Genomic DNA, 23,057 nt, shown 5'->3' with positions numbered 1-23,057 from the left:
CAGTCCCAACACGAATTCGATTTCCACAGATGAAAAGTGCGCGGCATAATGTAATATTTTTTCTTTTCGCTCGTAAAAAGTTACCGAGCAACAGTTCGCAGTTTCGGCATACACACACACACACGCGCGCGTTTGCTTGTGTGTGGGCTCCATTTCCGCTCGCAACACGTTATTGCAATATGGCGGCTTCCGCTGCAGATCCGCCATAGAGAAAGTCAATTCGGACGTGTGGTTGTTGCTGCTGCGCATGTACACGCCATGAATATGTTATGAAGCCACCAACTTACCAACTACTAGGACACGGCAAAAAATAATAAAAACCGAGGGAAAATTTACAGCAGCCGATTGAAATGGTTTTCACTGGCTGGGAACAATGAACACCTTAAATACAAAGTAGGCTAAACTTTAGGACAATTTCGTTGCAGTCTGGATAATCAAGTTCAGTTTTTAGTCAACTGACTGAATATCTAAACAAATTTTAAATTTCGAAATTTATGGGTTAGCTTTATCAAGACAGGAAGATTAGTTACTAAGCAATGGAATAAACTGAATTCCCAGATGAGGGGAAAAGAGTTGACATTTTTCTTGGTGCACATGGAGGAACGCAGCACCAGTTTGGGCAACAACTACAGCAACAATCGCAACCTTCATGCGCAACTGCACCGCAATGACTTCCGTTTTGGGGCATAGAAACCGCTAGACAGAAGGCCCCGAGCAGATTGCATTTGCGGTCCGCTTTGTTTATCTGTGCATGGGCATGTGTGTTTTGCCTTTTGTAAATAGAGAACACATGCACATCGTTGTTCCAGTGTGCGAACATCATAATTTGCATTATGTTTATGTGCCTGCCTTTCAGTTTCGTATTTCGTATTTGTGTTTGCCCCAAGGGGGATGCGTTGCAATTTAACTGGCATGCTGCACCAACCACGCCCCGCCACCGCCCCTTCGTTCTCACTCGTTTAATTAGTTTTATTTACGTTTTGATTGCTTTAATTTGTTGCTCAGTTATGTACACACACACACACATCAAGAACACAACATAAAAGCGAAACAAACACGCAAATTTTCAGAGAACAAGAAACCAGCCGAACAACTGTAAATAGGCAAGGCAAACAAAATGCTTTTGTTTAGGCTCTAGGCTAATAAATTTAGACTATGCCATATCTTAATAAATATATTCCATAGCGATTGTTAAGAGTTGAATAGCGACAGGCATTCGCTGCAGGAGGAGCCTTTGTGATCCGTGAACTAACGAGCTTTTTGGTCGCCACAGGAGCAAATTGCCCGCGAGAAGCTGGTCACCGGAAGAGTCCAGATCCAGGTTTGGTACCATGCCGAGCGCAGCGAACTAGTCGTTTCCCTGATGGCCGGCGACGACCTGGCACTGCGGGATGAGGCCTACGGACATGGTAATCTGCCCGAGGCGTACGCCAAGGTCCGCATTCTGCCCAAATGGTGAGTTAAAGCAAAAGGGTCCCTGCTCGGGCGCCATTACAAGATTGATAAATTAAAGAGAACATCTTAATAACTCTAGGGTTTTAAATCATTTAAATTAAAAACTCCTCAATAGTATGGAACAACAAATCGCTATTTATCTTACTCCATACTTAGAAGCACTTGTAGAAATTTCACACAACCCTAGAGGTTTCTCTGCAACGCTCTCTAAACTTTTTATTAACTGTTTCAAACATTAAATTTTATTCCCACCTTCAGTGGAGATGGCAGCGTGCAACAAACGGAGGTCAGCCGACCCACACAGAATCCCATTTGGAACGCTACACTGACCTTCGGCCATGTGAAGGCCGACACCTTGATGGATCGCTACATAGACATTCAGCTGTGGGACCTGGTGCCCCACACCGAGTCCATTTTCCTGGGCGAGTGCAGCATCGAGCTGCAGCAGGCCTTCCTCGACGACCAGGCAATCTGGTGCCGCTTGGAGGATACCAAGGGGCTGCGTGGCATAAGCATCAGCAAATCGCCGAGTGTATCGCCACGTGGCTCCATTGCAGCCGGCGCAGGGGCGCCCAGTGGCGATGTGACCCGGTTGCTGCGTCGCGACTACAATATGCAGCGCTCCAACTCCGATGACGTAGACTCCATCGGAGATGGAACTTCACTGCTGCATCCGGATCACGCCTGGATAGCTGGCTCGCGACGCGGTTCCTCTCAGTCGGAAACCATGGAGGTGGAGGTCTACCAGCTGGGCAAGGACTTCTCGCGCTCATTGCCGGGTTCGCGTCGATCGAGCTTCCAGGATGCCGAAAAGAATCGGCTGGAGGAGGACGCCATGGCCACGCCGCCCACCTCTTATCTGGTGGGCCGGCGCCGTTCGTCCGTGGCTCGGCGCGATCCGGATGAGATCTTGAAATCCTTGAAGGCTGTCCGCGGTGAACTGGGGCGCACCATGAGTCTGGGTACCGAGCAGCACAAGCGCATGGGATCGAGACGTGAGTAGGGGGAACTACACTCAAAACAAATAGGGCGACATAAGGTAATGCCCAAGAGCAGCAAGCGAATAGCAAAATTAAGCGATTGATTCAAGTCTTTTTTTTATTGAAATTCATCCCTACAGTTTCTCAAAGAAAAAGGTCCCTGCTCGGGTCCATGTTAAAATAAAACTTGTAATCACGATTAATTATGTTACGAGTTGAAAGCTCTTGGGAAATATATTATGTCACCGAAATTGGGAAGGGGGTCTGAATTGCTAAAGGAAATCCTCTCAATTATTATGATTTTCCCTTCCACAAAACCGAGATCTGAGCCACTCACTGCAAGAGATCTCTTGCTGCCTTTCACCTCTTCTATCTGCTATATTCCTGTGTCTCTTTGCATTTCCTTCAACACCCACTAAACCTCGACTGTGCCTTGCTGCTACTTGCTATGTGGACACCCACTATATCTGACATTGCATCTGACACATATGAATCTGCCACTGTCTCTATCTAATAACTTCTTCCATGTCTTTCCCTATATTAGCCACAATATCGGTGTCGCATTATCAAAGCTTTGACACACCCTACACAAACTGGACAAAACACTAAACGAAAGCCCAGCAAAGCCACACAGATCTTAATTAAATCCAAAATCAAATAAACTATGCATAAAGCACTAACTAAAGCCACTTATTTAAAGCCCTCAGCACCTGTCAGTTACTCGTAATTCTTTTGCTTAATCTAATCTAATGAAAAGGGCTCACTCTCGAGTGGGCCAACAACCACCACACTGCACCACCAGAGCAACCAACCACAAATGGTAGAACACAGAAAGCCAAAAACCTTAAATCCTTTTGTAAAATATACAAGAAACCAATAGAAACTAGAAATACCTGCAAATTGAGCTTAGCAGCAAGTATTTAACAGACACAGAATGCAATAAAGCAAGAACTACAGTATGTACCACACTAGAAACACCACCAAAACATCACTCACCACCACTGGTAAGAATGCAAAATGAACTTGAGTTGAGATTGAGTTGCGTTTGGCATTTTGGTTTCTTCTTTTTCAACCTTAATTAGCGCCGTAAACCTGGAGTTCTTGATTCCAGCTAGCTGCATGCAAGCCACCTAATTAACGCCCACTTTCACACACAATTACTTAGTAGTATCCGTCTATATGTGTTCGCATGCATGTTTGCCGAGCAGCGAAAAAGCCGAAATCTCATTACACACTCATCCAGGCTCACGTACTGCTTGATAATCCACCGGAGGACACCCGGGACACATGAAAACTTCTCGTCTGCGGCTGGGGCTTATTTAAGCTTATTGATGCTATTTTCACAGTCCCAAAAAAATTTCCAACCAAAACACAAGAGGACAAAAGCCAGTAACTCGCTTAAAATGCAAAGCTCGGAGCGGGAAACCCCCTTATTACCTGTTGGCTTTGCAACAGTTCGCCGCTCACATAAACCCTTCAACGCCCCGGCGAAATAGCTGAGCCTTGAAATTAACATTTCAAAAGCAAAAGCGGGGCAAATGCGAAATATGAAAACTCACGGCGACAGAACGCAGACAACAGAACTTGGCCGAAACTCGCATTTCCCAGAGCCACAGACAAGCCGTTAAATATGAAAATAAGCAGAGTCGCTGTCTGGGAAAAGTGCTCTATATACACACACACATGTATGTATTACACATACATATGTACCATATACACGCTGTACTCCGAATTGACGGTTCCATTCTCGCTGGAGATCCTTGCTGCCAAGATGTCCCTATTGTAGTGCCAGTTCAGCAAAAAGTTCCCTGTCTTTGCCAATATGTTTTCTTGCTCCTTGCTTCTCGCTTCCCGTTTTCCTTTCCTTTCGATTCGATTTTCTTGCTCGACAGTTATTATTAAGCCGCTTAGCGATTGCCTCGCCTTCCGTTTCCGCTTTGCCTTTTACGCACACTCATATCCGCTGGGCTCGGGCACACCAACAGAGAAAAATCCACTCAAGACTATATAAACGCAGCTGTCGCCAAGTTTATTTGACGTTTATTTTATTTTCGGCTGGTGTACAAAAATATTTGAACTTTCGCCATAATCCTTTTTCCGTTCTGAGCGCAGGGACACATCAAATTTGTACTGCGTGCTGTGCGCCCAATTGATTGAATGATTGAATGCCCGATTGGGAAGGCCGATAGGGAAAGCCCCTGTTGAAAACCCACATATCATGCATGTAGCAAAACGAATGAATGCTGACTTTAAAAAGCAGCTCGCTATATAAATTTATTTACGAGAATATTAATTTGCAAAACTGGTTCGCTGAAATTTAGATGGCAACCAGTACACGTGACAGCCTGTGACTATTGAAATAGACTTCTTAGTCATATCATTAAAAGTTCGAGCTAAAAGTTCTCGCTTACCTATGAGCACTATAATAAATATATTAAAGGTTACATAGCAAATGTGCGACAAGGTGTATCCCACATACACACTGGTTATCAAAACCCCGGCCCGACCCGTCATACTGATTAGAGCAAAGACCTTACCCCTGGGGAAAGCAGGATAGAAATTTATATTGCGATATTCTAGGCATAGATGGGCTCTTACCTAAAGTGAGTGGGTACGAGATCTATGAGCATGGAACCTGCCAACCTGACGCTGCATATGAGCGGATCGATTATGGCGAAGAAACTAATCAGTATCAGATTAGGATGCTCCATAAAGTTAAGGGCCACGCATCCAACAATTGAAATGCAAATAAAGCCTATAATTACCACACGACGACTTAGCCAAGTCAAGATAACAGTGGTGACCATAAAGAGAGCCAGAACAACGCATCCGTGAATCATCGGATCCCTCATTTCCTCATAGGTCAGGTGGCACTGCAATAAACAGGAAGTAGAAAGGGTTCGGAATGCCCTGGAAACCCAATAGAACCTCTAAATGGCCACGCGAGTCTGGACTAACTTCATCCATGTGAGAACATATCGTATCCCAGTCAGGGAACGTGGCCGTAAGAACCCTGACTCGCAGCATCCAGATTGGTAGGGCAAAACCTCTTAAAAGGGAAAGCGAGAGATAGATAGATATAGGCCAAAGCATCAAATTTGGGCTTACAGTCCCGACAGGCTGAAGAATATGATGAAGAAAAACCACATGATTTTGGCATGGTTTAGCAGAAGCACCTTGGTTTCGTAACACGATCCGTGCTTCTGGGATCTGGCAACAGAGATAAGCAATGAGTTCGGTCCCCAAACTGAATCACAACTGGATCCTTACGGTTGGCGCAGGCGCGGCTGGGTTAGCGACTCCACTCCCAGACTGTTAAGAGTAACCTCCTTGCCCTTGTTCATTCGACAGATTCTTTCCATGACTTGCATGGCCTTCTCCTGTTTGTTAATCGACAGGTAGTACTTTGGACTCTCGGGCAGGAATATCAGAATGATTATTCCGATGATTCCGGGCACCTGGTTGCACAACAGCAGGATGCGCCAGCTACTGGGCTCCATTCGCAATGGCAGCAGAAAACCGGCCAGACCTGGAGGATGGAAATAGTCATCTGAAGATAGTAGCGAATCGATTCTTACACGGCACGTAGATCATGCTCAGACCGAGCGAAAAGCTCATAATGGTCAGCACCCTGGGTCGCAAGGAGATCTTTGTGAATTCACTCAAGTAGGTCATTAAACAAACAACTGACGCAGCAATACTAAACGTGGAGGGGCAGGATCAAGTTGAATTGATGTAGACTCGGACTACTCGCTTATACTCACAAGAAGCCACACACAGAACGCAGGAACAGGAAGCCCCAAAACTCCGGCACGCAAGCCGAGAGAATGGACACTATGTTCGCGACGATTGACGAAATCATAATGATTCTGCGCCTTCCGTACACATCCGCCAGCTCGCCCCATAAAAAACAAGATACCATCTGGGCGGCGAAACTTGCAGCCATTAACCAGGCCAACCGCCTGTCGTGTATACGCATTTCACAACTTGCCCCTGCAATTACTACTCCAAATCCCAGCTGCTCGTTGGTCATCCAAATTTGCAGATTAAAGCAACTAAATAAAATGATGAACTGCATCTTGCCGAAACCTATCAGATCACAATGATCAGGACACAGAATCATCGTACGTTGCGCATCACTTACCCAATTTGGTAAACACCTCATCTATGTCACTCATTATCATTTTAATTTTTAAAAAAGACCTACAACTGGCTTATTTTTAATGTGTATACAACTATTTGCTACGAATGAAACATAAATATAGATTGCTAGACTATTTCCTCGTGAACGGTAATTTGTTTGGTGCTGAGCAAAATAATGGCACAAATAAAATTTCGTTAATGTTTAAAACTTTATTCAAAAACTATCGACATTGCAACACATAATAATTTAGACGATCAGACAGCATTATGTCACTATGTCCTTGGGTTGGAAGACAGCCAAAACGACGCAAACTGCGGAGAGTAAAGGTCTTAAGAAAGCGAACATTCGGCTTGGAGGACCAGAGCGATACTTACTTGCCAGGCAGAGATTGAAGATGTTAAAGGTTACATCACAGGTGACCCTTATAAAGAGTCCAATCATGGTGCTGCCCAACACGCCACCAAACCGCGCCAGGGATCTCACCATGCAGAGTGCCTTTCCTCGCAAATTGACCGGGAGACAGTCTACTAGTACCGAGGTGGCAAGTGGGATCAGGACACCAGGCAACACCATCATTAGCACGAAGAAGATTAGCACCACTGTCGACTGCTTCATGATATTTAGCGATATGCCCAGGACCATAGCGATCAAGATGTGCAGGGCAATCACATACTTCCGGGTTATGCAATGCACCAATACAGAGGCCAGGATAAAACATGCAATGTAGGTTAAGCCGTAGAAGACCGGATCGATCAGGTTGGTCATCTCATCGTTGCAATTTGATGACTCCGAATCCGTGCTATTGGTATCATCACCTTCACGATTTGTAAATGTTGGGTTATTATTGACGAGGTCGCATAAACGGTTCGAGCCAGAGTTGTCCATGTTGCGGATAACTGGAAACCAGATGCCCAATCCAATGGATCTGCGTAGTTAGACAAATTCGTTAATAACTAGCCACTAAGGGTCGCTGAATTTCACTTACGTAAAAAATATCCCAAAAATAAGGAAGAGGCAAATGAAAAACTTGAAGACGTGAGGTTTGGAAAAGAGCAGTTTATACTCGTACCACACAGTCTTCCAGAAGCCTCCCTGATCGGTCGAACTTGATGTCTCTGCACTCAAAGTTATGTCGACGTCCTCCCACTTCTTCCTGTTCATCCGGCATATCCACTTCAGGGCCAGGAGGGCCTTGTCCGGCTTATTGACAGACATGAGAAAATGCGGCGTCTCCGGCACCAGACAGATTCCGACGAGGGCCAACCAGCCGGGAATCATGAAGAACATCATTAGGAATCGCCAGACACGTAGGTTGTAGCTGCTGCTGATGTCCACATTGAAGTTGTTGGGCAGAATAGCCATGGCCACCAGTGGACAGTAGATCAGAGCTAGACCCTGAGATTGGCTACAAATGGCTACCGTTATTGGTCGCCACTTGATTGCGTGGAACTCCCCGAGGAATCCGACCTGCAAAGATGCAACCGCCGAGAGACTGTAGGAGATATTGGGAGATGCTTAGACTCTATGCCCCATTTTGTTGGCCGTGCCACATACAAGGTTCCAACAATCATCCGAAGCACTGAAAGCGAATAGAGATCCGGCATGAAAGCAGAGATCACCGAGAAGGACAGCGCTCCTACGAGTGCCAACCGGATAACGAACTTGCGTCCATACCTGTCCGCCAGGAAGCCAATGAACAATCCGGAAGCTACCATCCCGCCCAACAGGGAGTTGGCCAACAGGGTCTTCTCTTTATGCGAGGTATCGAACTCGCAGGAGGTCAGGACCACGAGATAGCCAGCAGTCATGGACTCAGTTACGGAATACATGTATATGAAGAAACTCACCATGAAAATGATCACCTGACCAAACCCATAACCTGGTGAAGACAAATGTTATCCGTTTCGGGGGTCAGAAGTTCTATAAATTCTTTTACCTATGGTTGAGAGGGCAGTGTCCACATCCATCGCCGGCATCTTTGAAATTTAGTTAACTATCTTTGCGAAATTAACAAGAACATTCCAAAATATGCTAATACGAACGAACGAATTTCCAAATCGTAAATGAATTAAATGTTGTTTAGCTGCATGCTTTGTTCAGTGTAGCATTTCCTTTTTCTTAACTTAGTCCTAGTCCTGCAACACCTTCCATTCTAGTCTGCCAAGTGCCAGTGATGGGAAACTCTGATTAGATTACTAATCCATATCTATAATTAAATTTGAGATGAAACCCTAATCTGCATGAGGCCCATTCTCTGGGTTTGAGTAACATATGTTCTTGATCTCATCTGGTAGTTTGCCTTAGCCTCTTAGTAAATAGACTTATATTAGTCGGTAGTTTTCCCATCACTGTCGGTATTACTTGATACATTGAGTTGAGTTGAAAAGCTAAAGAAGACAACGTAGGAGAACGCTCTAACTTAAGATTTCCACCTGAACAGGTGCCAGTCGCGTTGGATTGCCGAGCGGACCGAGTAGCCGGAAGAGTTCCGTCCTGGATTTGTCGCAGCAGCATCAGCAGCAGTTGCAGCAGCTGCAGCAATTGCAGTTGCAGCAGCAGCAGTACCTGCAGCAGCAGCTTCCCATGGGAATGGGCAATGCCGACACCAGTCCGCCGTCCGAAGACGAGGATAAGCGCTACCGACCGCGCTGGAAGGGATCGGGCAGCCAGTTGCCGCCACAGAGTCCCAAGCAGGCGCTCTCCCGGCTCAAGCAGGCCGCATCCGCGTCGAATGTGGCGCAGGACACGCAGCGACAGGGCCAACTGCTGGCCACCAACCCACTGCAGCAGCGCAAGAGCAGCATGTTCCAGCTGAACGAGTCCCAGGCATCGCCCCCAACGACCACCACCACCACCTTGCAGCGGAAGGGCAGCATGTACGTGGCCAAGGTCACCGAGACCCCGCCCCTCGGCACGCCCACGCGCAAGGGCAGCGTCTACCAGAGGAGCGGAGTGGGACTGGGTGTGGATAGTCCCGGAGCGGATAGCCCGCAGCGCAAGCAGAGCGTGGTCAAGACCCTCAGCGGCAGCTATGTCAACATATGCCCCCTCACGGGTGGTGAGTCCAGCTATGGCCTGAAACTCGGACCCTCGCAGATCCATCCCAAGGGCTATCGCCTGACCACCGCGAGGTACGGCGAGCTGAAGATGGGCTTCCTGAAGATCAAGGGCAACGTGGAGGTAGAGGTAGGTAGAATTCCAGACGTAAGAGCTGAAAAAAATCCAGCTTTAATGAAAATGAAAGATACCCGGGATCTGCCATCGCGTACCCATTTTTATTGTTCCTCCTTAATGCACCTCGCTTTCAGCTAATCTGCGCCCGTAACATTGTCAACGAGGACTGCGAGACTCCGCCGGACACGTACGTGAAGTGCTACATCAAGGACGGAGACCGTTTGCGCCACAAGAAGAAGACGCGCGTGGTGCGCCACGCAGCGGAGCCGCTCTACCGCCAGACCATTAAGTACCAGGTGAGCAAATGGCCCATTGTTGTAACGCCCGGCAGGTGACGGTGATGATGCTGACGAGGAGCCAGCACTCCGCCATCCTGATACTGGCCGCGGCCACGTCCGGATGTTATTACCAGCCGCCTGCATTGTAATGCGATTAATGGTCACTGGCCGGCCGAGCCGCATCGACGAGGCCAATTTCCGCGCCCAGCGGGTGGCTGACAGCTGGCCCAGCCTTAACCCTCTGTATGCCCACGTCATCGTTTCGCTTGAAACACTTACTATGAGGAACGAAAGAGTTCGTAGGTTCCAGAAGGATCATTTTATACAAATAATAATCTTAAAGCATGTGAGAGTTTTCGTTGGTTTCACATTTTTCGGTCAAATTTGTAGAATTAAAAGTATATCCTACGAAAAATTTAGAGTTCCGTGGGCAAGCAGAGGGTTAAGTCGCTGTGGGTATGCCATATTTTTATTGGTAGCCATGTAATTACCCAAACGAGTAACCCGTAACGATAATGAATATCCATGTAAACGCAGAGCTCGGACGTCTTTGGCCGCAACATCGTCATCATGGTGTGGCAGCGGTGCGTGGGCTTCGAGCACAACCAGGGACTGGGCGGCACGGAGGTGAATCTGGACAAGCTGAGCATCGGCCAGCCCATCAACGGATGGTACCCGCTCTTCCCGATGCACAGCTACGGAGGCTCCGACTCGGACAACTCTCCCTGACCGAACAACCCGGTAGTCGCAGTCCACATGCAGTGCCGGAATCGCCTGGAGTCGGACGTGATCGGAGCGCCACTGCAAGCTCAATTTGTTAGCGCCTAAGTTTTGGACACCATGTACGCGTACACTGTTACCCAAGATATCCATCCCTACACCCCCCTGTATGTATTAGTCATAGTTAAATGAGCTTAGCACTTTAGGCTGGCAGGTGGAATCGGGTCGGGTTATGTTACACTACACCAAATTATTATTATTATTCGTGGTGAGAGAGCTTTGTAAGTAGGGTACACAGATAGGGCAGCACCAGGATGGGGAATGGGAATGGGAATACGAATACCCATATCAGACAGCACAATAATTGAGGAATCGCAGTACCAGAGGCATATTTACTCGCGTTTATATATTTTTGCTTGTTGTGTTTGCGAAAGTTTAATGTTGTTCGCATTTGAACGGAAGTGGATTAGTGGATACGTATGTGGGTATGAAAAACGGAAACGAAACGGGCACCAAAACAATAATGTCGAAACTTCGAGGCAACGAAGTGGGTGGATCTTCCGCCCACAGAGAGGGATTTAAAGCTTGGTAGCTGACAAATGCATATTTATCCGAGTAAGTGTTAGTTAAGTGTTGAGCAGAAAATAAAAACCCAAACCAAAAACCAAGTAGGCTAGCCCCAACTATCTGTACAGCTGATAACCCCGCCAAGGTTTCAACTGCTCCACGAACTGGAAGTCCGAGTATCTGGACAACTGAAGGTCTCTCCAGCTATGAGTATCTGTGGATCTGAATCTCTGCACATCTGCATGTCTAGTAATATCGCAAAATCGGGAAACCAACCAACGGAATCTAGTTTAAATCGACAATCTTAATGGGTGTGTGTGCTTGTGTGGGTGCGAGAATCGAGTGCGATTAAAGCGTGATTAAGACGAATTTACTGTAGTCATTTTATGGTAGGACATTGGTTGCAACACAGCATGGTTGAAGATTAAAGACACCCCCTTCTCCTCTTCTTCAAACTCTCCAAACGCTTCAGCCACTCAAACAGGACAATCTCGTGTAGTGAAAAGTGAAAAATTTACATTTTCGGAACTTGTGTATAAATCTAATATCTAATCAGCGTTCAGCCTAGCCTAAGGTTACAAACACATTAGATTTATTTATACAACGCCTACACTTCAGTCTTACTACCTAGAGTAATTAAACTGCAAACAGTTTGTGGAACTTTTACGGTCCTACCACTTTTACCGCCACTTACGTTGGCTAAAATGTCCTTAAGCTCTCTTTAACCGTGAAGGCAACTATATAGTATGTGTATCTATATCTGTATCTGTTCAAGGGCAGCCGCGGGCCTTCCTTATTGTTAGATGTTGCTTTAAAGACCCAAAGAGAAATACTTAGTAGCAGATAATCCATTGTTGTATCTTGTAAGTACTTGGTAGCTGTCAAGGTAGTCAGGGTAAAAGATATATACTCGTACTCGTATATATATTCCTGTTTCTTCGGTTGGCTAATTACTATTCACAATCTGGCTGTTGTTTGATATACCTAGTTGGGTAACGAAAACTAAAATGGTTGTGCTATCTCAAAATTAAAACTACTTATTAATGTTCTAAATTCGGCACAGTGCGCTGTATCAACTACTCTTAGGTATGTTTGGTCTTTTCTACTTGCTCTAATCTACGACTACTATTATTGTACTTATTGTACTTGGCCGGAGGTGGGCATCGAGTACTTTGATATCTGTAAAAATAACACCATATCAGCGTGTAGCGTTGGGCTGGAATCTGGGGAGGATTGCGCTTCAAAAGTGCCGAGAGGGCTGTAGCAAGGCTTATAAGAATACAAATCCACTACTTGTTAAAGAATAACTTAGCCATTACCTGCGTACACTATGTAAAACAATATACAAACATGTGAACTATATGAATATGAACGTACATATTATATATATACTATTATATTTAAAAAAAAACTGTAGAAAAACCAAAAGTGACCCACACTATATGTATATCAAATTGAGTTTCAATAAACATCAAATATTTATTTGAAGTTGTCTATTACTCTTGCAGTTTCTTTCAATACAATTCTACGTTTAATATGACTAAAAATATATTGGTTAAAGTATAATTGCTGCTGTTTTCAACTCATAAACACAGAACGAAACATGGAATTTCATTTAATCAGCAACCTAAAATACGTAGTTCCTAATTGGTAAAAAGCAAGCATACGAATCAACATAATTTAATTTCTAAATTTTGCAATGTTGCTGGAAGTGGAGTTGCCTGGAGGAGTTGCTCCCACAACAGCTCCTCCGTTGTTCAGCAAGGCCGTAAGTGTGGCATGCGAGGAGCTGAGCGTAGAACTGGCAGCCAGCTTGGTCTTCAACGGCGTTGTCGTGCTACCCACTACCTGGCCCTGCAAGCAAGGAGTGGGTGATGCAGCCGGGAGCTCCTTGAGCGCAGCTTCATCAGATGGTGGTGTGGCTACCTGTTGTTGCTGCTGCTGCGATGATGTGCCCTGGAGCAGGGCATTTCTTAAATGACTGTTGTTGGTATTCCCTGACTGCTGCTGGCTGGGCAAAATATATGAATTCGTTATAAGTCCGCGGCTCTTAATGTTCAGGTCCACGAAGAACAGCCGCATCTTGTGTATCATTGCATCGGTAACGCTGAAGGTGAGCATCATGCTAAGATCTATATTGGTTTTGTGCCTATACAACTCGTGTGTTTGCTGCAGCCGGCACACTTCATCGTAGATGAGAAACAAGAACCGAGAGCTTCGATTCTCGGCAGGAATAATCCCACGAGTTGCCAACCACTCCCTGTCCTCACCATCCGGCAGGTAGCGTATCAATTCTGGATGCTTGCTGGCCAATCGTTCCTTGCCGTCGGTGCCAAAGCCAAACGATAGGTTGGCCTGAACATCCAGCACGAACTTGGTGGTAGTCGAAATCTGCGCGGTGTTCCAGAATATCTGCCGGCGCACAGGAGTGGGCAGAGTGCCGCCCACCAATGGAGTAACCGTGGATCGATGCTGCGGTTGCTGTTGGTTTTGCGTTTGTGTTTGTTCCTGTTGCTGCTGCAGAGGCTGAACTGCTTGCAACTCCGGTTGAGGAAGCAGGAGAGGCTGAGCCGCAGAACTTTGGTTCTGTGTTGGCAACTGGTTAGCCGTTGTCGCCGTGCAGGGCATGGGTTTGTTTGGGACAAAACCCGCATTTCCAGCAAAAACTTTACTAATTGGGTTGAGATCCTGTTTAGCTGAGCGTTTGAGCGCCAAGCGCTGCTGATCCGTGGCATTAGCAACCAAACGATGCTGGCGCACAAAGTTCGTGTACTGAGCCTTGGCATTCTCCAACAATGCACACGAGGACATTTTCTGAAGTGTTTCCTCATTAACAGAATGCTGGCCCAGGTTCTCCTTGATGTTGCCAAAAGCGGGTTTAAAGTAGTTCTGGGTCAAGTTAAAAAAGACGGATTAGGAATAGGCATTACAAAAAAGACTATTACCTACTTGCATATATTTTTTAATTAGCTCATTGACCTCAGCATCAAAGGCTTGCTGTACACTGATCCTCAAAAGTTCTAGAGCTCTCATGGCGGACTCCGCACTTCCGCCACTTTCCGTATTGTGAGAGCCACCAAGTCGTTGGCGAATGCGTTGCAACATGTTCTCGGCCATGTCTGGTGTCGTTACATACTTCTGCGGGTTACAAAAATATTAGCAACTCGCTTACACAGATAAATTGACTTCATTCTCCACCTGCGAAGACTCTGCATCAGAGGATGTGGATTCGCCCAGCAGAGACAAGGTGATTGTGTTGCTTTCGGGTACCACATCCTTTTCCGTCTGCTTTCGGACACCCTCAACCGGACTGGCCACCCGTGTGTCCATCGAATGTGTGGTTTGATTAGAGCAGTCGGAGTCGTCTGAGGAGGAGTTGGCTGCCTGCAGTTGCATGCCCGGAGATGAACGCTGCTGCACCTCGTTAGCTGATGTGGTGCTGCTGTTTAAGGAACCCCCCACGTCAGTGGGGATCTTCCAACTTCGCTGAATGACCATGTTTGGTTAGATATTTTTTAACAATTTCAATAAGTTCTGTTTGCTGGTGGGCTGGCCGCAATCTGGGATTTTCCTGGGCGCGAGCTGAGGCTATTTGTCCAGGGCAGCGTTTTCAAAGCGCCTGCGCAGAAAAGCCACCCCCACACCGCTGCCCATTCGGCCTAGCAGCTATCAGCTGATGGCGGCTCCGCACAGTCCATGTCGAGTTCACCTAGCTCCAGACGCCGCTGTTGATCCAGTACTCGCTTTAAGCTGTCGTACTCATCGCTCTCGACATCCTCTTCCGCCTCCATGGTGTGTGGAGTCTCCTTCTGCGCGTTCACAATCTTTTTCTGCTCCTTAAGAGTCCTTCTGTGCTCTGCCAGCTTTCGGTCAAACGTATCCATGTATTGCAAAACATGGCTGGGTTGGTAGTCCTCCGGGGCCGTATAACTCTTACTAACGGGCAAGCCCAGGACATCCTCCATCATAAATGGAAACAGCCAGCATACTAAGGGAGTTTCCCGACACACATAACTAGCCTCTTTATGGTAAAATAGGAAGCCATCTAGGACTGGCTTGTTCTCCGGGAAAATGGGATACTTATGCAGAGCCTGCTCCACAGCAGAGGTGTCCTCGAAGTCGAAGTGATCCAGGAGCTTAAATTTCTTTTCGTTGTGATCGCTAATCTTGGCATAATCATGCTCCTCGAATCGTGCGCGCAGCCAATAAAAACGAAAGGACGCCTCGCACTCCTGCATTTCTTGTAGGCCAAATGATATGCCATCCAGCACATAGAAGGTGTCAGCGTCCTCAACGTACACGCAGTCTAGTATTGTTTCACCCTTTTGGAGCTGCCAGTCGCCGGGCAGCGAGGATCGGAAACTCGCGAACATCCAGCCCCCTTTGGAGTACACTTTGGTGAGCCCCTTGTTTGCCACCACGAGGCACCTTTTGCCCACTGGACAAGGTACCAGCTGCCACTCGCTGAGATCATCGGGCTTATGGCGCAGCCACTCCGAGAGTTGTGGTCTGTACGGGATGCCTTTTTGGTGACCAGAACGTTTCCCGCTTTTCTTCCTTGGCACCGTATTCTCCTGCTTTTGCAGCGGACGGTAGTCATCCTGTTCCTGCTGTCGGCGGAGTTTCTGCTGCTTTAGCAGCTCCTTTTGGCGCTGCTTCTGCTGCTCACCCGTATCCAGGCCCTTTTTATACAGCTCCTTAAAACTCGACTCCATATTGAAGAGTTTATCAAATCAATGTGCCGGCTAGAAATCAGTGTGACCGGGACAATAACGATAAAAAAAACATACACTACAAGAAAAAGTGTTCAATCACCATTATAGTTTTAATAAAATATGTATATATAAACCATTTATGTAAAATAAATAACTTTAATGTGTTGCACCTATAGATACACAAATAATCAGATAATATTAAAGTTACATACATATATTGTATTCAAGTATATAGGATATGCATTTTCTCAGTTAAATATGTGTGTATATTTTGATTACCTATTGCTGGTCACACTGGGAATTCGCATTATTGTTTTGCTTTTACTTTGCCGGCCTTTTAATGGAATAATAGCAATAAAACACTATCAATTAAATACAAAACATGAATAAGGCGTCCCGAATTTTCTGCCCATCCCTGATCACACCCAAAAATGCGGTGGTCAAGCAAACGGAGCAACTGTCCCGCAGCCAAAAGGTAGAAATGGTGTTATTCCATGGTGTTACGAAAGAAGTAGTCATTGAAATCATACAAACATTCCAGCTGCTGACAGAACTGGGATTGGTGAAATCGGGCAGCAATGGCACCTACCAGATAATGCCCATGGCCCAGCGATCGGTGGACAAGTTCATTAACCTGGTCCAGAGCAACATGCAACAAGCTGGTGGGCAGAAGATCACCCTGCCCATCCTGACGCCCACAGGACTTTGGAAGAAGACGGGGCGACTGGAGGGCGATATATCCGAGTTCTACATGGTGCGGGATCGCAGCGGCAAGCAGTTCCTCATGAGTCCAGTGAGAGAGTGAGCAGATTTCTTCATTTCCGATTCCAATAAACACTTGTTTCATTGATTAGACCCACGAGGAGGCAGTGACTGCCATGCTGGCCACCACCTCACCTATTTCCTATCGGCAGCTGCCCTTGAGACTCTTCCAAATCGGTCCCAAGTTCAGGGATGAGCTAAAGACTCGATTTGGCTTGATGAGAGCCAAAGAATTCCTTATGAAGGATATGTACTCCTTTGATGTCAGCGAGGAAACAGCCAGGGAAACGTACTCAGTAGTTAATTCTGCCTACGATAGGTTGTTCAAACAGCTTGAGGTTCCTTTTGTTAAGGGTAGGTACACTTACCGTTCCGAAAGCAAACAATATTATTAATGTAGAATTCATTCACAGTGAATGCCGCCACTGGCATAATGGGTGGCAGTGTATCCCACGAGTACCATTATGTATCGTCCGTGGGCGAGGACAACCTACTGCAGTGCAGCTCCTGCGGCTTTGCTGGCAACTCTGAGGTTGTAAAGGCCCCAGCTAGCTGCCCGAGCTGTAACAGCTCGGATTTGAAAGAAGTACGAGGAGTTGAGGTGGCCCACACCTTTCTGTTGGAGGACAAGTACTCCAAACCCTTGGGCGCCACCTTTCTCAACACCAGCGGCAAGCCGCAATCTCTGGTCATGGGTTGTTATGGCATCGGCATCACTAGGGTTATTGCTGCCGCTCTGGAAGTGCTCTCCTCCGACCACGAACTCCATTGGCCAAAGCTACTAGCACCTTACGATGCTTGTTTAATAGGACCCAAACAAGGGAGCAAGGAGCAGCCGCAAGCAGAGGTGATAGAGAATGAACTTCTTCTGAATGTAGGAGAGATTTGCGGCCACCAGGAGTTGCTGCATGATGATCGCAAGGAGCTGACTATCGGCAAACGTTTGCTGGAAGCCAAGCGTCTTGGACATCCGCTTACAATTGTAGTGGGAGCCAAGTCAGCCCGTCAGGATTCCCCCAAACTGGAAGTGCACACCAGCAAAGGAGAAACATATGAACTCGATTTCAGTGAAACCCTGAAACTGGTGGCAGAACATAGTCAGTACAAGAGGAGTCTAGAACGGGGATGTTTTCAGCATGAAACTGAAGAAAGTAAAAGTCGATCGGTTGGCCATCAGCTTTAGCTTTATGCAATAAAGGTAACAATAACACACAACATTTTACAACCGCGCATCCAGACTGATTAAACGCAAATCAACGCCCGAGCAGATTGCACTACTATAATGACTAGTGATCCGCATAGTCGGGTTCCGGGATCTGCGGGTAGATCTGCACTTGGAGTTGGGGCTTGCGTGGCGGCGGTGGTGGCTTAGTCACCATGCTGGTGTACGACCAAGGCATCTGGTTGCGCAGCTCTTCGCTAACGCGGGGATTTACGGGAGCAGGATATATCTCGCTGTAGCGGTTGTTTAGTGGCGACGTCACCGCCAGTTGTTGGACAGCCGGCGAAGGAGCACGTGGAGTTTGTGGCTCCGAAGGTGGATAGTTGAGGTGGTCGGGATGAGCTTCGGTGGTGCGATAGGTGTTGATGTCAGGCTGCGGAGACAAAACATCTCTCTGCTGCGGAACTTGTGGTGGTAGCACCATCACGGGTGACTGCAAAGTGGTGCGATCTCCGGGTGCAAACTGCTGGGAGTTTGGACGCTGGGCACCCTGCTCCGAGGGAATGAAAATGGGCAGCGGCTTGGGTCGGATCTGCTCCGGATATTGAGGGCTCTCTTGCGGGGCAGAAGGCTGAACAGATTCCACTAGGGTGGCCTCTACTACCGGCTGGACTAACGCCACCGCAGGCTGTGGTGTCGGCTGTCTGGTGGGAGCCTGACTCCTGCTCACGGCGGCTGATTTCGCATTTTGCTCCGCCATGATTCCAGACAACGAGAGACAGAAGGTGACACCAATGATGTTCAGCAGCCAGATGATGGCCACGCGACTTGTGAGGCACAGTAGAAGAATCGATGGCGTAGAGAAGTATACGCCGAAGGGCTCCATTAGGGTCCAAACATTACTAACAGTTTCGCTATATGAGACTCCAATGTAATCAAGTGCATCTTTCATGGACTAAAATGTAAGAATTGTTATTTATGAAGTGTGGAACACAGTTTACCATACCGTTGTATGACTTATGTCGATTCCATGATACACCGTAGCCACCACATCGAGGATACTGCCACCTAGCACGGATAGGAACCAGGGCCAATAGACCACTCCGGAGATCAGCTTGGTGGTGCGATTGCACAAAGTGGCTGCAGTGGATCTTGAGTTATTATAAAAACTTAATGGCTTTTTGCATAACTCACTTATTACCAACACCGAAGTGGCTACCCAGAGTCCGCTAATAACTGCGTAGGTTATCATGAAGATGAACTCCCGGTTGGTGATGGCATAGGACGTCTGCCAATCTATGTTCAAAGGAAATTCTTCATCTGCCACCTTCAGCACCGGCTCCCCACATTCCTCCTCTGTAGGGAAATTGTATATGTTGCAAAAGCGTTCTGTAGAACCTTTGAAACCAATCCATACTCACGCGCAAAGTAAATGAGCTCCATGGCGTACTTGAAGGGATTTGAGCTGAACTCAGTAACACCATCTGGGCACTCCCGGAAGGTGATGCCCCAGATGGACAAGCCCAAGTAGGCAACTCCCTGGACCTGAAATACATATCCATGACGTTACTGACTAGCGCAATTGGAATGTTGAGCTATCTTTATGGGACTCACGAGTATGACAATCGCCATGAAGAGTATGAAGCACTTGGAAAATCCAGTGCCCATGCCGGCCATCTTGATGGAGTGCTATTCCTTCTGCGAGGGATTTTTGCTATTCCGGGTAATGGGTTGTGCAACCTGTGATCGCTGGGCCAGCCAATTGCCTACTCGATAAGACAACGCACGCTGTGGGGCTATAAATTCAATTTGAAATTACAATTCGTCAATGCGAGGTCTATCTAATCAGCTTGATTAGTTTTTTGGTGGATTTTGCATAAGGAATCAGGATAGCTCAATCATTCCTAGCTCTTTCCTTGCCACACTTGAGGACAACAGACTTATCACTCGATTGGATGAATCACAAAGGGAAATTACGCTGTCGTCACTTCAATAATAATGTATACGCAATGTTAGCCACACACAACGGAAACACACTCCCGCCAAATCACAAATCGTTATCTCACCGTTGGAATTGAATTCGCGGCTTTCTCGGAGGTGGAATATGGAAGGCAAAACGCGTTCGCCGGCTGCCTCCTTTGGACTGAGCTCTTTCATCGAATGGCCATCGACTGTGGGTCTCCAAATGCTCCGCTCTTCCAAAGCGATAAGATAAACCTAATGAATTTAAGGGTTACACCTGTTATCAAAAGCGCCAGAACGGATCGGTGGCTACCCCAGATTGTGACCCGCAGTTGCACAATAGCTGCGCTGAGTGCAAATATCTTTCTTATTTTGTAATACAAATTGAGTGCGTTATCAACGAGCTTTTATGTTTATCATTCGGAAATGTAGGCGAACCTGCCTCCAGTCGGGTAAACAAATAAAGGTGACCCACCAGTTAGCAGGAACTAAATTTAAACTCACAGCTGATGGCGAGTTTATCGGAACGACAAGTGACTAACTTATCAAGTTGGACGCGCACGCTGCGTATACTTGATATTTGACACTCAGTTGTGTGGCTCGTGTGCTTTGGCTGTCATCATTATAAGTTGTAAGTGATTGAGTGGGCACAGGGGGTTTTCTTTATCGGGACTGATTCATAATACACCCGAAGAAGCACCTAAAAACTACATGCAGCGGTAATTGTTTTAATAAACCTTGTTTACTCGTTGTACATGCTGCCACTGGGAAATTAAAGTTTACTCAATAAAACATATTCACACCTTGCAATTCAATTGAGTTATACCATTTGTATACTAAAATTATATGGTTTCTTTTAAAAAAATAATTGGATTCTGGAAATAGATAGAAATAGATTATTTCAATAGAAATATGCTTTGGCTGTTTAAGATTTTAATCTCTTAATACATTTTCAAAAATTTCTAACAAAAGTTAACAAAAAACATGAGATAACGAACGGAAATAATATTTTTCTATAATAAAAATTCACACCCTTCAATTGTTCAATACTTACTTATTTATTTACAACGTCCGTCGTATAAATGCTTGAGAAATATTATCTATTTATTGTAAGATAATTAACAATGTTTATTTGATCACATAGGGTCGTTGGTTTGAAAAATATTTGGCCATGTGCTGTCTTTAAGACTTTAACCTTATCAGCAATAAACAAAAACTCATGCCGCTTTCTCCTCAATTTTTTTAATCAAAGTGCAAACAATTGATTCGCAATTCGTTGACTAATGATATTGGTCATCGGGCTGAAGCTGATTAACACTTTGGGCCAAATATAAACACATCGATTGGATAGTTCGGGCCCAAACAATTTGGCAATGTTTTATTAACCCAATTGAAGTTCACATTTGCAACACGCTTTCAGAGAACATATGTACATATAGTATTATTTGCTTGGAAGCGAAAAATTTGGATGCGTTGTGGGGTTTTTCCCACCGGAGAGTCTGGGAAGGTTTCGGATGAATCGTTCATGCCTGGTTGAACCGCTAGCTTCATAAGGGCTTGTGTTTATCCGAGCAATTAGAGCCTCAAATTTGGCAGAGATCCCCGGGTAGACCTGGCCACCCAGCTCATCACTTCCCGCAGCGTGTGAATTGGAAATGCAAATAAGGCGACTTTAGATCGGATCGGATCACATGACTTTAATTGAACTTGGCGTGTCATAAATATTCGAGTTGCGGGATGAGTTGGAGATGAGGTTTACAGCTAGAGGGTTCAGAGGTCGGCCGGCTTAAACGCGAGCCGAGAGGATGACGGGATCGGCCTCCACCTCGGCCACCTTCTCCTTCAGCTTCTCCTCGTCCTTTTTCAGCTTTTGAATGGGCTCCTCCGTGGTGGTGGTGGTGGTGGAGGTGGAGCTGCTCACAATGGTCAAGATGGTAGTGGAGCTCTTGTCAGCCTCCTCCTTCTCAACGGCCTTTGTGGTCGTCTCTACCTTGGTGGTGGCTTCCTCGGTGTTGGTCGCAGATCCAGCCAGGGCCACCGCCTCCTCCACACTCTCAATTGGCGCCGTGGACGTAATCGATGTTTTGGTGATGCTAATCTTGGTCTGCTTGCCATCGCTGCTGTCGCTATTGGAGTCCTCCTTGATGGTGGCCGAGATTAGCTTGGTGTGGTGCACCTGGAAGGTGGGAATCAGTGGGATGGCACCACCATTGTGTGGCTGCACGGACACATGATCGATAATCAAGTGGGCGGGCACACCATCCTCTCCATCGGGCACCTTCCTGGTGGTCTGCAGCAGAATCTTGCGCGCCAGGCCATCGTCCGAGGCCGAGACGACTGATGTGGCCGGCGTGGACTCATCAGATCGCTTGGTCAGCGCGTGCTCCTCGCCCTCAGTGATCGCAGCCTGAGATTCAGGTTTCACCTCCTCCACCTCGCTGCCCGGCGCACTGGCCTGGTGCAGACTCAAGGCGGACGTGAACAGACTGTCCTCCAGATCTCCGATCAGCCCATGGAAGGAGATCTGCTTCAGCTCGGCATCGGGATTGGCCTGCACCTGCCGCTTGACTACATCCTGTTTCTCCAGCGGCTGAAAGCCCGAGAAGATTTCACCCAAATCGAAGGGTGCGGCCAACGAAGAAGCCGCCAGGGTCGCCAGCAACTAAAACATAAGTAAAAAAATTAACAATTAGAAAAGTTCAGCAAGACCATGATCCTCAATTCTATGATTGTTAACATCACATATGGACGGATATTCCGGTGGTTAATTGGTGTGATTAAGTTGATATCTAAATTTCCTTGGACGATCTTCACTCACGGTGGTTAGCAAAGTGCACTTCATGGCCACTGCTTCTGCTGATTTGGTCCGGTTGGTTGTGTTCAGCTCCAAGCTCAGATCGGAAATAAGTTTACGGCCCAGTGGCCGGTGAGTTTTTAAAGTTTTCTGGCGCCCGCCGAACGGCCGACTGAAAGTTGCGACTAAGCTTTATTATAACGTTCAGTTAGCACATTAATCGCTTGGTTTGCCGAACTTGTTTTGGTGCCTGCGCGTGCTACTCCCTCGATGTTTGGGCCCAAACCAATTTTACTTGTCATTCGTCCGTGTTCTGTTTGTTGTCCAGCTCCACTGATTCGGCA

General features: G+C 46.7%; 8 protein-coding genes across 12 annotated transcripts in view; 2 read left to right on the top strand and 6 right to left on the bottom strand.

Annotated features, from left to right (window-relative positions):
* The window catches only part of LOC6610512 (regulating synaptic membrane exocytosis protein 1), a 55,951-nt gene extending 43,134 nt beyond the window's left edge, over positions 1-12,817 (top strand). The window contains exons 13-17 of the mRNA XM_002035056.2: positions 1,274-1,455; positions 1,714-2,450; positions 9,020-9,765; positions 9,888-10,049; positions 10,569-12,817. Coding sequence (XP_002035092.2) covers positions 1,274-1,455; positions 1,714-2,450; positions 9,020-9,765; positions 9,888-10,049; positions 10,569-10,760 — 2,019 coding nt within the window. The 3' untranslated portion in view covers positions 10,761-12,817. The remainder of the gene's footprint in view (positions 1-1,273; positions 1,456-1,713; positions 2,451-9,019; positions 9,766-9,887; positions 10,050-10,568) is intronic.
* LOC6610510 (synaptic vesicle 2-related protein) lies at positions 4,679-6,680 on the bottom strand. Its single transcript, XM_032717846.1, has 9 exons — positions 6,580-6,680; positions 6,200-6,524; positions 6,014-6,135; positions 5,706-5,964; positions 5,544-5,645; positions 5,364-5,484; positions 5,034-5,308; positions 4,847-4,974; positions 4,679-4,786 (listed from the first exon to the last, which is right to left on the bottom strand). Exons 1-9 carry the CDS (start codon positions 6,617-6,619, stop codon positions 4,725-4,727), a joined length of 1,434 nt encoding a protein of 477 aa, XP_032573737.1. The 5' UTR covers positions 6,620-6,680; the 3' UTR covers positions 4,679-4,724.
* Positions 6,769-8,625, bottom strand: LOC6610509 (synaptic vesicle 2-related protein). Of its 3 annotated transcripts, XM_002035053.2 has the most exons (5): positions 8,516-8,625; positions 8,134-8,458; positions 7,565-8,071; positions 6,954-7,504; positions 6,769-6,890 (listed from the first exon to the last, which is right to left on the bottom strand). In XM_002035053.2, the coding sequence occupies exons 1-5, from the start codon at positions 8,553-8,555 to the stop codon at positions 6,844-6,846; spliced, it is 1,470 nt and encodes a 489-aa protein (XP_002035089.1). In that variant the 5' UTR covers positions 8,556-8,625; the 3' UTR covers positions 6,769-6,843. The 3 variants fall into 3 exon arrangements, with proteins under 3 accessions (XP_002035089.1, XP_032573735.1, XP_032573736.1); XM_032717844.1 differs by having other exon boundaries at positions 6,769-7,504; XM_032717845.1 differs by lacking the exon at positions 8,516-8,625 and having other exon boundaries at positions 6,769-7,504; positions 8,134-8,158; positions 8,254-8,340.
* Positions 12,818-12,917: 100 nt separating the features above from the next.
* On the bottom strand, positions 12,918-14,837 carry LOC6610507. Its single transcript, XM_032717842.1, has 3 exons — positions 14,517-14,837; positions 14,268-14,456; positions 12,918-14,207 (listed from the first exon to the last, which is right to left on the bottom strand). Exons 1-3 carry the CDS (start codon positions 14,814-14,816, stop codon positions 12,999-13,001), a joined length of 1,698 nt encoding a protein of 565 aa, XP_032573733.1. The 5' UTR covers positions 14,817-14,837; the 3' UTR covers positions 12,918-12,998.
* Positions 14,838-14,960: 123 nt separating this feature from the next.
* Positions 14,961-16,091, bottom strand: LOC116800957 (snurportin-1). Its single transcript, XM_032717847.1, has one exon. It carries the CDS (start codon positions 16,031-16,033, stop codon positions 14,978-14,980), a length of 1,056 nt encoding a protein of 351 aa, XP_032573738.1. The 5' UTR covers positions 16,034-16,091; the 3' UTR covers positions 14,961-14,977.
* A 216-nt stretch (positions 16,092-16,307) lies between these two features.
* On the top strand, positions 16,308-18,010 carry LOC6610506 (probable proline--tRNA ligase, mitochondrial). Of its 3 annotated transcripts, XM_002035050.2 has the most exons (4): positions 16,309-16,508; positions 16,575-16,826; positions 16,888-17,149; positions 17,209-18,010. In XM_002035050.2, the coding sequence occupies exons 1-4, from the start codon at positions 16,416-16,418 to the stop codon at positions 17,976-17,978; spliced, it is 1,377 nt and encodes a 458-aa protein (XP_002035086.1). In that variant the 5' UTR covers positions 16,309-16,415; the 3' UTR covers positions 17,979-18,010. The 3 variants fall into 3 exon arrangements, with proteins under 3 accessions (XP_032575350.1, XP_002035086.1, XP_032575349.1); XM_032719459.1 differs by lacking the exon at positions 17,209-18,010 and having other exon boundaries at positions 16,308-16,508; positions 16,575-16,834; positions 16,888-16,987; XM_032719458.1 differs by lacking the exon at positions 16,309-16,508 and having other exon boundaries at positions 16,749-16,834.
* On the bottom strand, positions 17,962-20,133 carry LOC6610505. Its single transcript, XM_002035049.2, has 6 exons — positions 20,024-20,133; positions 19,572-19,753; positions 19,379-19,502; positions 19,152-19,313; positions 18,964-19,097; positions 17,962-18,912 (listed from the first exon to the last, which is right to left on the bottom strand). Exons 2-6 carry the CDS (start codon positions 19,632-19,634, stop codon positions 18,082-18,084), a joined length of 1,314 nt encoding a protein of 437 aa, XP_002035085.2. The 5' UTR covers positions 19,635-19,753; positions 20,024-20,133; the 3' UTR covers positions 17,962-18,081.
* Positions 20,134-21,262: 1,129 nt separating this feature from the next.
* On the bottom strand, positions 21,263-22,921 carry LOC6610504. The gene is made up of 2 exons (XM_002035048.2): positions 22,738-22,921; positions 21,263-22,581 (listed from the first exon to the last, which is right to left on the bottom strand). Exons 1-2 carry the CDS (start codon positions 22,759-22,761, stop codon positions 21,706-21,708), a joined length of 900 nt encoding a protein of 299 aa, XP_002035084.1. The 5' UTR covers positions 22,762-22,921; the 3' UTR covers positions 21,263-21,705.
* Positions 22,922-23,057: the final 136 nt, after the last annotated feature.

This window comes from Drosophila sechellia, chromosome 3L, assembly GCF_004382195.2.
Source record: "Drosophila sechellia strain sech25 chromosome 3L, ASM438219v1, whole genome shotgun sequence".
NCBI classification, from domain to species: Eukaryota; Metazoa; Arthropoda; class Insecta; order Diptera; family Drosophilidae; genus Drosophila; species Drosophila sechellia.
Note: the sequence above shows the minus strand (reverse complement) of the source record. Positions and strands in the feature narration are given on the sequence as shown.

Bases quoted from the DNA above. Each gene is read 5' to 3' on its own strand.
- LOC6610510 (XM_032717846.1), bottom strand. From the start codon at position 6,619: ATGATAATGAGTGACATAGATGAGGTGTTTACCAAATTGG. The intron at 5,965-6,013 runs GTAAGAATCGAT...TCCATCCTCCAG, and splicing joins GAGCATGATCTACGTGCCGT to GTCTGGCCGGTTTTCTGCTG. The intron at 5,309-5,363 runs GTTCTATTGGGT...TGTTTATTGCAG, and splicing joins ACTCGCGTGGCCATTTAGAG to TGCCACCTGACCTATGAGGA.
- LOC6610509 (XM_032717844.1), bottom strand. From the start codon at position 8,555: ATGCCGGCGATGGATGTGGACACTGCCCTCTCAACCATAG. The intron at 8,072-8,133 runs GTATGTGGCACG...TATCTCCTACAG, and splicing joins CGGATGATTGTTGGAACCTT to TCTCTCGGCGGTTGCATCTT. The intron at 7,505-7,564 runs GTAAGTGAAATT...CTAACTACGCAG, and splicing joins ATTTTTGGGATATTTTTTAC to ATCCATTGGATTGGGCATCT.
- LOC6610507 (XM_032717842.1), bottom strand. From the start codon at position 14,816: ATGGTCATTCAGCGAAGTTGGAAGATCCCCACTGACGTGGGGGGTTCC. The intron at 14,457-14,516 runs GTGGAGAATGAA...TGTAACCCGCAG, and splicing joins CTGATGCAGAGTCTTCGCAG to AAGTATGTAACGACACCAGA. The intron at 14,208-14,267 runs GTAGGTAATAGT...AACTTGACCCAG, and splicing joins TAATTAAAAAATATATGCAA to AACTACTTTAAACCCGCTTT.
- LOC116800957 (XM_032717847.1), bottom strand. From the start codon at position 16,033: ATGGAGTCGAGTTTTAAGGAGCTGTATAAAAAGGGCCTGGATACGGGT.
- LOC6610506 (XM_002035050.2), top strand. From the start codon at position 16,416: ATGAATAAGGCGTCCCGAATTTTCTGCCCATCCCTGATCACACCCAAA. The intron at 16,827-16,887 runs GTGAGAGAGTGA...TTCATTGATTAG, and splicing joins AGCAGTTCCTCATGAGTCCA to ACCCACGAGGAGGCAGTGAC. The intron at 17,150-17,208 runs GTAGGTACACTT...ATTCATTCACAG, and splicing joins TGAGGTTCCTTTTGTTAAGG to TGAATGCCGCCACTGGCATA.
- LOC6610505 (XM_002035049.2), bottom strand. From the start codon at position 19,634: ATGGCCGGCATGGGCACTGGATTTTCCAAGTGCTTCATACTCTTCATG. The intron at 19,503-19,571 runs GTGAGTCCCATA...TATGTATTTCAG, and splicing joins TCATGGCGATTGTCATACTC to GTCCAGGGAGTTGCCTACTT. The intron at 19,098-19,151 runs GTGAGTTATGCA...GATCCACTGCAG, and splicing joins CACTTCGGTGTTGGTAATAA to CCACTTTGTGCAATCGCACC.
- LOC6610504 (XM_002035048.2), bottom strand. From the start codon at position 22,761: ATGAAGTGCACTTTGCTAACCACC. The intron at 22,582-22,737 runs GTGAGTGAAGAT...CTTATGTTTTAG, and splicing joins AGTGCACTTTGCTAACCACC to TTGCTGGCGACCCTGGCGGC.